At 39.7% G+C, this 12,103-nt stretch overlaps 1 protein-coding gene across 1 annotated transcript in view; it reads right to left on the bottom strand.

Moving 5' to 3' along the window:
* Nucleotides 1-9,477, bottom strand: part of DCP1A (decapping mRNA 1A) — a 32,829-nt gene extending 23,352 nt beyond the window's left edge. Inside the window, exons 1-3 of the mRNA XM_042823747.1 lie at nt 9,323-9,477; nt 8,331-8,371; nt 6,779-6,906 (exon numbers count right to left, since the gene is read on the bottom strand). Coding sequence (XP_042679681.1) covers nt 6,779-6,906; nt 8,331-8,371; nt 9,323-9,457 — 304 coding nt within the window. The 5' untranslated portion in view covers nt 9,458-9,477. The remainder of the gene's footprint in view (nt 1-6,778; nt 6,907-8,330; nt 8,372-9,322) is intronic.
* Between the last annotated feature and the right edge of the window lie 2,626 nt (nt 9,478-12,103).

Here is a 12,103-nt window from a genome sequence, read left to right as displayed (position 1 = left end):
CTAGAATAAGTAATAACCAATAAAGCTCTTCTAGTCATAAGCAAATAAGTCAATATAGCACAATTTAAAGCCTGTCCTAGAAAACAACATAAGCCAATTAAAAAGCACTTCATACATGTAGACAATGTTTATGAAACATTTATGAAAATTGACTTTAATATAACTGGCCATCTATCACATCGAAACCTAAAACACTTCAGTTTGAGCTATTTCTTTAGTCATAAAGTAGATTTTAATGCTAAATAAAAGCTCCTTCCTTCCCTACTATCTTTTAGCAGATACACTACTAAAAGAAGAAAGCTTCTTCAAAAGCATACTTACTGAAGAAATAAAGATAAGGAACCTATAATGATAACTTAATGGGACCAATGATAAGAGTAGCACACTGTTCTGAAGTAGATTCAAAAACTTGGCTCTGTCTACAGAGTATCATTCCCACCTCACCAGACACTTTGTAGTACTGACAAATAATTGCAAGGAGTCACCAAAGAACACTAACAATGTTACAAAGATCTAAAGCAGATTATGAACATGTGCCCTTGGGCATTACATTAAACAGAGTCCAACAGACTCAAGTGTTCGCCTTCCTCTTTTAGAAAGAGGACTCCTTTGTACCATCAGTTCAGCTCTCTCAGACATTCTTCAACTCTCTGCATCAACTGATCATTACATACGATACAACTTTAGCTATCAGCATCCTTGTATTAGACTCAGTACTTCTCCAACCTGGATTGTCAGATCCAGTAAACATTGGCTGAACGTTGGACATCTCATGGCATGTCTTTCCACTACAGCTCTACACCAGTTTCATCCAACCTCTCTGCTCACTTACTTTTCCACCTACTTCAATACTTCTACTCTGTCTTTTCTATACTCACTGCTAGGCAGCATCTTCAGTAATTAAGTAGAGTCAATCTGTAATCATCATCAATATCTTTCAGTTGGATTCACTTTACATTAACAGATGAAGTCATGAGTAACTCATATCAAAGCCAAACCAGACAATAAATTACTGGCAAATTGTTTTATCTTCATCTAAATTGTTCTCAGGCATTAGGTATCTGGGCAAGTTCATTATGCCACTTTTATTAATAACAGCAACTCAAGTATTACACAAGTAATATCCAACTTCTCATGTTTACCTCTTCTACAATGGGATCCTGCTGCTTCATGGAGCAGTCAGATTACTGTTCCAATGCTGTCCAGCTACCAGATCCATCTCAGAGCAGGGATAACACAACACCACACCAAGAGAGGCCATACACTGGCAACATAACAAAGACTTCATTACACGCCTGCAGGTTTCATTTTGAATTAGTGGAAAGAGACAGCCTTACCACTCACACTCTCACAACTTTGCCATTTGTTGTCAGCAACTGGAGGCAATGCAACACCATTACTCATACTACCTCAATCCACCCTCATGTCAGTTTCATCCAGACCAGTTCCTTGATATTGTTTGCACATCAGCTTGACAACCATGCTGTCTGTCACAAGAGAGAGGACAGAAACAAGACACTCAGGGCTGCAGAGGAGGGCAAAGTTGCTGAAACGTTCATGAGAATGTTGCCTGAGAACACTGTGTTGAAAGAGAAGTATGTGGGGTTCATCAGGAGTGCCAGTTTGAGAGACTGCAGACACTACCACTCTCTTGCCTAAGGCAGGTTAGCCATCTGTGCAGATACGGCTTGATCTCATCCAAAAAGATGATACGTTTTAGAAAGTTACCATAACTACTTGGAAGACTTCATGGGAAGAGAGAAAAAACATTTTACAGTTCCATTTTATACATTATACAGTGACTGAAGCAGAAAGAGTCAAACTCTGCGAAGAAAGGCTCATATTTTGAAATTGTCCTAAAATATAATAAATGACAATAACTTAATCTCACTCCCATAGAAGAGCTGACATAGGCATCATTTTACATTTCAAATAGTTAAAGACAAATGCACATAATTAATGTCTCTTCAAGCTTGTACTTACTTCAGCAGAAGGATTAGCTGAAATCTCAAGCCTCCCCAGACACTCTGCTCTAATCTCCTTCTCACCAAGATTCCTCATTCACTACTTTTATTTTCCTTAATTTTAATGTGAGCGTTTGCATAGATTCATAAATCAGGAGAAATCATTCTATAAAAGTCCCATTCCATTCTTATTGTTTTGGATATCTAAGGGCATTTCACAAATCCAGTTCACAAAGCTGCACAATCCCACAAGCAGTTGCACAGGGGTAACTCAGCAGGTGGCAAACAACATCCAGGATCCAGAAACTACTTAATTTGATTAAGCATAGCATGGAATGAGAAGCACTAGGACTGTGGGATGCTGAGCTATGGCAGAAAACCTCTTGCAGTTTGAATGCCACATTTCAGGTCAAATGGAATATTTTTAGCACTGCTTAACAGCTTTCAATGTTGTTTCCTCCCTCCCCCTACTTGCATTGCCTCTTCTGCTGAAAAGTATCAAGAACAGACTCCTTATCTCTGACTAAACCACTAAGTTGATGTGCTTGCTGGAGAGCCACTCAGCTTCACTAGTCAGAGATATCTTGCATGCTACACACTGGCAGCTGAATGGAGAAGAGATAATGAGATTTCCCTTAATAGTAGAGACTTCCTATTTTGAAACCAATCAGAAGTTCTTTCAAAGAATTTTAAAAGCCATTTGAAAAAAAGCAATTTCTTTTGGTTGTGCTGTTCAAAAAACAAGTTTAATTAATGACAATATAAGAGATCCAGAAGACACTGGATCCACACTGCAGGGTTATAAGTCTCACAACATCCATTACTTTTGTTTCACTAACCACTGCACCATTGGACAAGGAGTAAGAAGCAAGAAGAGAAAAAAAAAATCCAAAATACTGAGTGTTTATTTTAATAATTAAGTTTTACACTTGGCATCTGCCTTTTCAGGATGACGGAAATAAATCCACTCGACGTTCCAAGAGAACTATCCTGCATTGGAAAGCCTTTTAATCCAGACCAACACTGCCACTGCAGAGGGCAAGTTATAAATGAGAAGGACTCAGAAGAACACTTCTTGAAGAAATTGAGAGGTAAGTTACTCATTATCTAAAACTTTTACTAACTTTATTATTTAGCAAACTTTAGCAATACCTGCAAAAAAATATTGCTGCACAGTAGTGACCATGCTCCAAATTCTCACATTATAGATTAAAAGGAAGTACAGGACTTTCAGACTGGGCTATTACTATTTTAACTGGCAGAACCACATGCATTTTTTAGTAGACTCGAATATCCTTTTTCACTAGATACGAGTAAGAGGAAGCAAGCTATGGTTGGTGAGAAATACATCACTAGAATTCAGTGCTTTACAAACACATGCTCTGAACACCCTGAAGAACATACATGCATCCAGACAGAAAGCTAGTCAAGGTTCAAATGTACACAACCATATATTGCAGATTAAGCAAAAATAAATAACACATTAAATATGAAACAAGCTAATCTAACTTTTGAGAAGAACTCTAAATGAAAACATCTGCTATATCACCAAAAGAATTTAACTGCATTTCTTTCTTGATTCATTCTTACTAGGAGATATTAGTTTTCTTATTCTGTCTAGCAATAGAAGAATACTTTCTTTTACTACTGCATCTGGTATAATGTTTAACAGCACCTCATTCACCACACTGCTGTCATTTTTGCTTTAGGATGTGACTGCAGTGAATAAAAAGCTCAAATTTTAACAGTGTTTATAATGCTGCTTGAAAAGTATACATAGCCTGTTTCAAAAATGTTAGGTTTTCATACTGTTTTTAGGCTTACATTGTCAGAATAATTTTCTCAGATTTCTCAGTTAACTGCAAAAATACTAACAAAGTATTGTTTTCTGAGGAACAACAGACATCAGGCTTCAAGTATTAAGTGAACCCAACAGACAGCAGGTATAAGAAAGATATCCTATCATTTGATCTATTCTGGTAGTAGCATAGCCATGAAAAGCTCCTCATTCCAACCTGCATAAACAGGGAAAAACAAAAAACAACAATCGAAGAGAGGTCTCCCTTCCATTGGAATAATTCAATTCCCTCAGCTGTTCTTAGAATGTTTTAAGAACTCGAAAAATCCTTCATGTAAATAGATAAAGAATCTCAAGTTTCAGCTTAGCAAAGTTTAGTTTTATCACACAGCAATCTAAAAATCCCATTATATATACAAAACATAATTTGAACAAATCCAACTGTAAAACAATGGTAAAACCCACAAACATTGTCATCTAGCTTGACAGGCAGATCATTCTTACAGCCCCTGGCCAAATCAAAACAATGGTTATCTTCAATTTGCAAAATTTCTCTTAAAACTCGTTAGTGGCTCTGCATAGACTGCTGTACATCACCCAACATCCTCATGCTCCCATGTCACTTAAGAAGTGCCAGAGGCCTGAACACAAGATAATAAGATAATACATAAGATAATAATGGCAAAATCCAGGGCGACTGAAACTGCGAAATTTAGAAAACAGTACCATCATCTCTTATAAATATCGTTGACATAGAGCCTGTCTCAAATGGTGGCACAAAGGCACAGTGGCACAATGCTATTTTGATCATCTTTTATTTCTGCCATGCCCTGGGGAAGCATAAAGCATGATTTGCCATTGATCCTGTTATAACCTAAATATACTGCTGTATATACTACTGGCAGAGACAAACAGCAGTAAAAACAAACGTGATTTTGCAGTTCTAAATCAGGTAGTCTGAACTGGCAAGCTAAGGAAACAACTGTCAGTTCAATAGTTCAGCAATTTTAACAGGACAACTTAGAATCTTGCTCAAGAAGGATAGAGAAAACAGCCTAACAAATAAGATTACTGCCAGGACTCTAAGTGGCATTTTGATCTTGTTCAACCTAGCAGTCCATCCTCTCCATCATTAAAAGATCTTTGAAGAACTACACATTAAATTTTTCAGTTAGACAGCACAAAGCCCTCAGAGGTGTGCACTGCCTTACCCACTGACTTAGAAAAAAAATGTAGTTTTCACACCAGCAGACAGCTGAGCAGAAGCAGATCATTTACTGCATGAAGAGATCCTTCACCAGTAATTGCCTCACTTACATACATGTGTTGAAGTTTGTAAATACAAACCAGTCCTAGAGGTGACATTTTTATTTGCTTTATGTTTTTGGAATACTAAGCAGATAGAGGAAAATGTATTTAACACTGAACATTTCCACTACATGTACACATTTTTTTCCCTAATTAATTCAATGGATGGAGGTCAGGCAATTGGGGAAGTTGCATTCAGGGAAGAAAATTCCAAACCCAACAACTAAAAGCAGAATATAATAGAGTTAGCAGCACTGAAATAACAAGGAATAGAAAAAAATCTAGATATAGTTTTCTGTAGGGGATGGTGCAGAGAAGGACAAGACGGGATTAACATTTGACTCTTCTCCTAGGTACACTGAAGCGTAGCCAAAACAGCATTCCTATTTGCCATTCAAGGGGACATTAGGTGATATGCAGTAGAGATTGTGTTGAGGAAGCAATTTATCCAGACACAGGCTCTCCAAGTAATTTAGTAAGACTGTATCATTACACAGCAAACTAATTTCAAGAACTTAGTCCAAATCAAAGATATAAAAAGACAGTTTTTATATCATGAGAGCTCTCTAATCTTTGGCATATCTTTTATTCCACCAGCCTTCAAGAGAACTTCATACACACACACCCCTTCATTTCCTCTGTAAGAGCTATCTCAATTCTAGACTGAACTTTTTGGAGCAATAGGATTTTTACTGCGTGCCTAACTGGAACACAGCACATGGGGACTCTAACTTAACTGCTAACCCAGTGCTGACACTAGAAATCAAGTAGTAGCAAGAATATATGACTTCTTTTTTAAACCATACATCTCCCAGCACTCACAAATTGCTGGAGCCTAGATCTGCAGAAATTTAGCAGACATTTTTCTCCAGAGTACACACAGTACTCTAGAGAAAGAAACTAACACCTACAGCTAGGTAATTACCTCAATCCCTTCAAAGAACCACTGATGAATATTTAAAATTTCTTTTTTTTAAAAAAAACATAAAGTCTCAACTGTGGCTCTTGAAGCCCTCAGAACTACTTAATAACATCCATCACCAAGTGTAGCAAGTAAATGGATCAATACAGTGGGAAAGGCATTGCAGCAAAGGTGTGATGACAAAAGGACTGGCACAATGAAGAGGTACTATAAGGAAAGGAAGGAAGACTGCTCATCCATATCAGACGATTCTAGTTTCACAGGGGAAAGCTTCACTAAGGAGGGATCTCCAGGAAGAGATCCTTCCCTAGCAGCAGTCAGCCCTTAACTGAGGTCTAAGAGAGGTGCAGCCAAATTCCACCCCTTCCTGTCACACAGCTGAATTGCCTTCACCTGTGCTCCCAGGGCTGACTGGATCCTTTCCCAGGTGCTCAATCCGTGGTTCAAGCCAGACTCAACAGTTACCACACACCAAGAAAATTATCAATCTTCAGTATTCTTGTAGCACTGTATATGTTCAGATTAAATCAGTGAGGCCATTAATTAAAAACATGAGAATAACAATATTGAACTTTCATAGTCAAACCCTTTTTTACTGAAAGCAGGTGATCATAATGCATTGCACTGCTACTTAGATAAATCTAGCACTGTAGGCACAAAGCACCACACATCCCACTGGAACCTGGCCCACTGCATTATGCTTGAAACACACCACAGTAATAGAAAGCAGTCTAGGTTATAAAACAGAATACTACATTCGTATGGATTAGAGGAAGTTATACTCACAGCTAGCATTTCTGTAGAGAAGAAAAGGTTCATGAAGCTGAAACTCCAAGTCTTTATTCACTGGTTCAACTAAGTTGTGCATGTTCAGTCGATTCACTATTGTAAAAACATGGTATGGAGAAGCAGACCTATTGTTTCAATTAAAACAAAAGCAAGGATTGAGACCTTGAACAACACACAGTTTTCTGAAACAGTTAAGAATTAATCCTCAAAACTCCATTATTTTATGAACTGACACTTCAGTAGTTCTGAATATCCAATATTTGTTCTTTTCTTCCAAGTCATCTCTTGGCGAGCCAACTAATGTCAATTTAAAACCATGCTTAACTCAACTACAATTAGAATTAACATAACAGTTGTGAACTACAGAATCAAAGATACGCTGCAAAAAAAAAAAAAAAAAAAAAAAAAAAAGAAAAAAAAAAAAATGCTGTTAAAAAGCAAACATGTTGTACCCATAAGCAGCCACATAATGAACACAGCAGCACAATGAAGGCCTCTGGGGCAGTAGTTTGTTTTAGGTCATTCATGTCTAATAAAAATAATTAGCTAAGAAAACAAAAGATACTCAGGCAAAAATCAGACATAATTAGGTATTAAGTACAAAGATTTTTATAGCAACATGGCCATGTTTACTGAATGACCAGCAACAAAATCTGCCAAGAGCTGCTATGGAGGAGGCAAACAGTCCTTGCCATTCCAAGGCTGTCTTTAATGTTCCTAACAGAGCTTTTGTGAAATAAACAGGTTGTCATGGGAAAACTCTCTCTTTAGTTTTTAATTTGATTGTTTTTCCTACACTATTTCCAAACTTGGAACTCAAGCAAAGTTAAGAGCACTAGGTTATTCACATCCCTTTATAGTGCCAAGACAAAATTATTGGAACAACCTATAGTTTGTGACAGTATGCTTTGGTACAGGTTCATTATGTCTGCATTACTCACATCATACACACAGCAGACTCATTTCATTGTTAGGTTTCTGATTTGCAACTTAAAATGTTTACTATTAGTTGTATTTATGGAGTGCTTCTGAAAAAAATTATTCCTGTTCAATCCTTTTCTTTACCACAAGTAATTGTGAATTTCTTTCTGTTCTAATGAGGAAATCAAGAGGCCCCCAAGTGACTTAACTAGCATCATCCATTTACAGAACCAGACAGGATATTAAAGAAATAAAGTGATGAGAGATTTTTTAATTTGTCATCTATACTGTTTTCATTAGCAACTTCACACGTTAGAAAGCCAAGGATTTCTCAGCATTTAACAAACACATAACCAAATGCTACTGTATTAACAAATGCAGATTGATAAACTACATTTCTGTGTGGATACATATGAAGCAATTACTAAGTATGACGATTTTTCAGCAGTAATTTTAACAGGGTCATTCGCCTTTGCACAGTTTAGTCCTCTCAAAATACACACATATATGTTAATCACTAGACAAACATTATTGCATGCAATAAATCTACTATGAAAGCTGCATGTGGAGCAACATGAGTCTTGTTTTCTTCTTAGAGCAGACAAGAAGACACAAAAATAACCCTTACCTTTTGTACACAAACAAGGTACCTTCTATGTCAGTCTTCTCCTACAAAAAACAGTACGTATGTTTAGGGAATATCCTCGCTAGCTTCTGTGTAATGCTTTAATTAGAGGTATCATTTACAATATTCTTATCTAGCCACAGAAGTTTGCCATCCCTCCTTTTCAGCAATGACCTCCTTTTTCCCTAGTAAAACTAGGGAATTTAAATCCACTTCCAGGAGATGTACTTCACGTTCTTAACTCACTGATGTGTTACACGGCATACGCCCAGCCTGACCAGTCAGAGCTGAACGCTTTGCTCACAGCTCCTTATTCTCAGACACTGGCTGCTATCTGCACACAGCAGACAGGTCGTTTACTTAAATGCCCACAGTACCAGCACAGACAACAACAAAACAACATAGCTATGCACCACAGCTGCTTCCCACTTGAAATTTCCAAGCTTACCACACGTGTCAAGGTCCCCAGCGCTGAGAGCCGCACACAGCTCCAGGGCTGAGCACAAGAAGGTGAACTGCAGCGTATTTATGCCTTCTGAGCTTTGTGATGAAACGGCAGCAGTCAGAGAAAGTTGGAGGGGCACGGTACGGCTATGCCCTGACCCTGGGTAGCGCTTCTTCCTTAACCAACACCGCTAAAGGTGCCTCTTCCCTGCCGTTCGGACACCAAGACCCAAACCAAAAAGGAAAGCACCTCAGGCCAAAGCTACGCTTTAACGCAATGACGAACGCTGCTTCTCAAAGCCCGCTGTTCCTAAAATAGGGCTGCGAGCAACAACCGACGGCGAGACCCATCGAGCCGCCCGCCCTGCGGCACCAACCCCCGCCCCGCCGCCGCTCCGGCACGGACCGGGCACAGCTCTCCTCAGGCAAAACCGCCTCCCGAGCAGAACCCTGCCGGGGGAAGGCCCTAAATCCCAAACCGGGCGGCCGCGGCCCCATCGCGACCCGCCGCCCTGCGGCCGGAAGAGCCGGGAGAGCCGTTCCCTACTTACCCACTCGTTAGCCTTCGGGCTGAAGCTGTAGAGCGCGACCTGCCCGGTCACGTCGGCGATACTGGTGATGTACGGATCGTGCTGCTTGAGGGCCGCCAAGCTGATCTCCTGCCCCGCTCTGCTCGCCGCCTCCATCTTGGCTCCCGGCAGCCACCCGCGGGGGCGGGCGAGAAGCGGCCGCGCGGTGTCACTGTGCGCACGGCACCGCCGCCGGCCGGAACGCTGAACTCCGCGCCTGACGTTCCGCCCGCGCTCTGGGCCCCCGCTGCGCCCTGCTCAGCCCCACGGCAGAGCACGGTGGTACGCGGGGCTGGCTGAGTAACCCCGGGGTGTAGCTGTAACCCCCTTTACTCAGAACAAAGCACAAACAAAATAAATGTTCCCTTTTACTGTGTTACGCTGCAGCTGTCTTTGCATTTAACGAATCCGCTGTGATCATTTAAATTGCCATCGGTGGAATTGCCATCAGCCGTGCTGCCATGAGATGAAAAGACACACTGTGTAAAAAATGAAGAGACTGAAAATTCAAAGTCATGTGACACCATGTCTCACCATGGGGTATCCTCCAGTACTATACGCCTATAAAAGACACCCAGTGTGAACTGCGTCAGATGAGATGTTCAGTTTACTGCACAGTTATCTCCCCACATCTGGGCATGCCTGGAGGAGGAATGGCATGAGAAATACAAAACTTCAAAGCTCACCATAGCCCAAGACTGTGGGAAGATGCTGTGTGCTCCATCCTGTACTGCAGAGCAGCACTCATGGGGCTTTCCTGTGCTGCAGGAGGAGCTGCAGAAAATGGTGCAGTCAGTGCTACAGACTCAGTGGTTCTAATCTGGTGTCTGATTATTCCACAGTCTACAGCAGGATGTGGAAATATGAAAACCCTTCTGAGGACGTAGAGAACGTCATGTAAGCTCTCCCTTACCACAGGTGATGTTCTTTACTGCAGATAGATAGACTTCTAGCAGTTAGCTCTTTAGTTTAATCTTCTAGGGGAATTGCCAGGTTGCTGCCTGAATCAATGGCTGAGCACCAGGTGCAGCTAAACTAGGGAGCTCAGGATCAAGCAATGCACTTGAGTGGTCCAAAGAGGTGGGGCCTGGATCCATCCCTCCTCTCATTTAAGGGTAGGGTTAGCAGACAAGGGAACTGCATCTCATTGAGACTGCATTTCTTTGGACCTGTTGCTGGTTATTGGAAGGAATGAGTCAATTTCTTTTCTTTATCTGTCATTCTGTTTTATATTGTTTGTATTCTAGGAAGAAGTTCTGTCATTGCCTTTGTTTGCCTTGTCTATCCTTTTCTATATAGGCAGATGTTTAAGGTATGATAAGGGTCTGGCTGTTGTGTGGCTCCATAAAAAGTCTTTCTGACGAATAGTAGAAAAGTCAAGTTCCAGTAGGATGCAACTTACTTATTTTCCAAGTAATTCTTCTTTTTTTGAGTGAACTCTAATTTATTTATTTTGATGTCAGACAGTTCAAGTATGAAGTCATTTCATTTTTCTTTAAAAAAGGTAATCTAGACAAAAAAATTCCTATGTATTTCATTCCACTAACTTGCCACAGAATCAAGAGAACTAAACACGAGTTAAAGAAAAATCACACAAATTATGGAGAACAACCCATGAAGAAAGTCCCATGAATCTTCCATCTCTTCTTTTTCTGAGGAGGTCTTATGTAATCTATAAAACTCAGATTTTCACTGGTTCTCTTGGTGAAGTGCATAAAATCAATTCCATCAAAGGGTAGAGAATGACACGTAATATGTTGTCAGAGAAACTTTGTAAAAATGTCTAGTCATGATTTAATAATGCTTCAAGTTTAGTAATAATGACAGTATGAAAAAGTCCAATTCTGAAAGGAATATTTGTAAATAAGACATTCAACATTCAAAAGGCTCAAATGACGAATGACAAAAACTTTTTAACAGTTGATTTTAAATAGCATCTGAAACACCAATCAATTTATTTCTATAAGGTCACATAAAACAAAGGTATCTTAAAACAAAAAACTTGACGAAGAACAGCTTTCTGCTATGCCAGACCTTTTCAGCTGTGAAAACTCCTTGACTGTATCTTAAATTAAAAATGAAACATAAGGAGCAGTGTTTTCCAGTTATGGAATTGTTATGGATTGTTTTCCTCCTTTGCCTGCTAATTCCACTTCTGCGTTTGAGAGATTTATTCTCTCTGCCCTTCTTCACTGCTGTTGCCTTGCAAGAATACATTTTATATCAGAAATGAGTCATATGACCTGCCATCTGCTTCCTCAACCTTGAAGGACGCTGAAGTGTATGATATACTTAGATCCGAGCTGTGACCTATGTGAACTGAAATGTTTGTTGTCTCCATTCAGGCCTGTTCTGATTGTTGTATGTCGCAGATTTCTTTGTCCTTCTCTGAAGCTATGCAACAGTCACTGCTGGGAAAAGTTCATCCATTGCTCTCTTTCCCACAGAAGTGGGATGCTGTACATCATTATGTTATGCCCTTTTGATGTTTCCTCTGTGAGTAGGACAGATTCCATTTGTGTTTCAACAAACAAATGAACATTGTCATGTATTTCAGTTATTTAACTGTGGTTTATAAGACAGAATATTTTGATTTATTACCCTATGTACTTTTATCTGCTTGATATATGTTAATATTAAGGTAGGTGAAATAATAAAAATCCTCTTTTACCCCTGCAGTTGCTTGTGACAGCATGACTGGGCCTCTCTACTGATGGCTGCTCTGCTCTTTGCAATTGTACAGATTCTTTCTCTCTGCCCCCC

This window comes from Centrocercus urophasianus, unplaced genomic scaffold, assembly GCF_019232065.1.
Source record: "Centrocercus urophasianus isolate 14NV4802_14NV808 unplaced genomic scaffold, USGS_Curo_1.0 seq_22, whole genome shotgun sequence".
NCBI classification, from domain to species: domain Eukaryota; kingdom Metazoa; phylum Chordata; class Aves; order Galliformes; family Phasianidae; genus Centrocercus; species Centrocercus urophasianus.
Note: the sequence above shows the minus strand (reverse complement) of the source record. Positions and strands in the feature narration are given on the sequence as shown.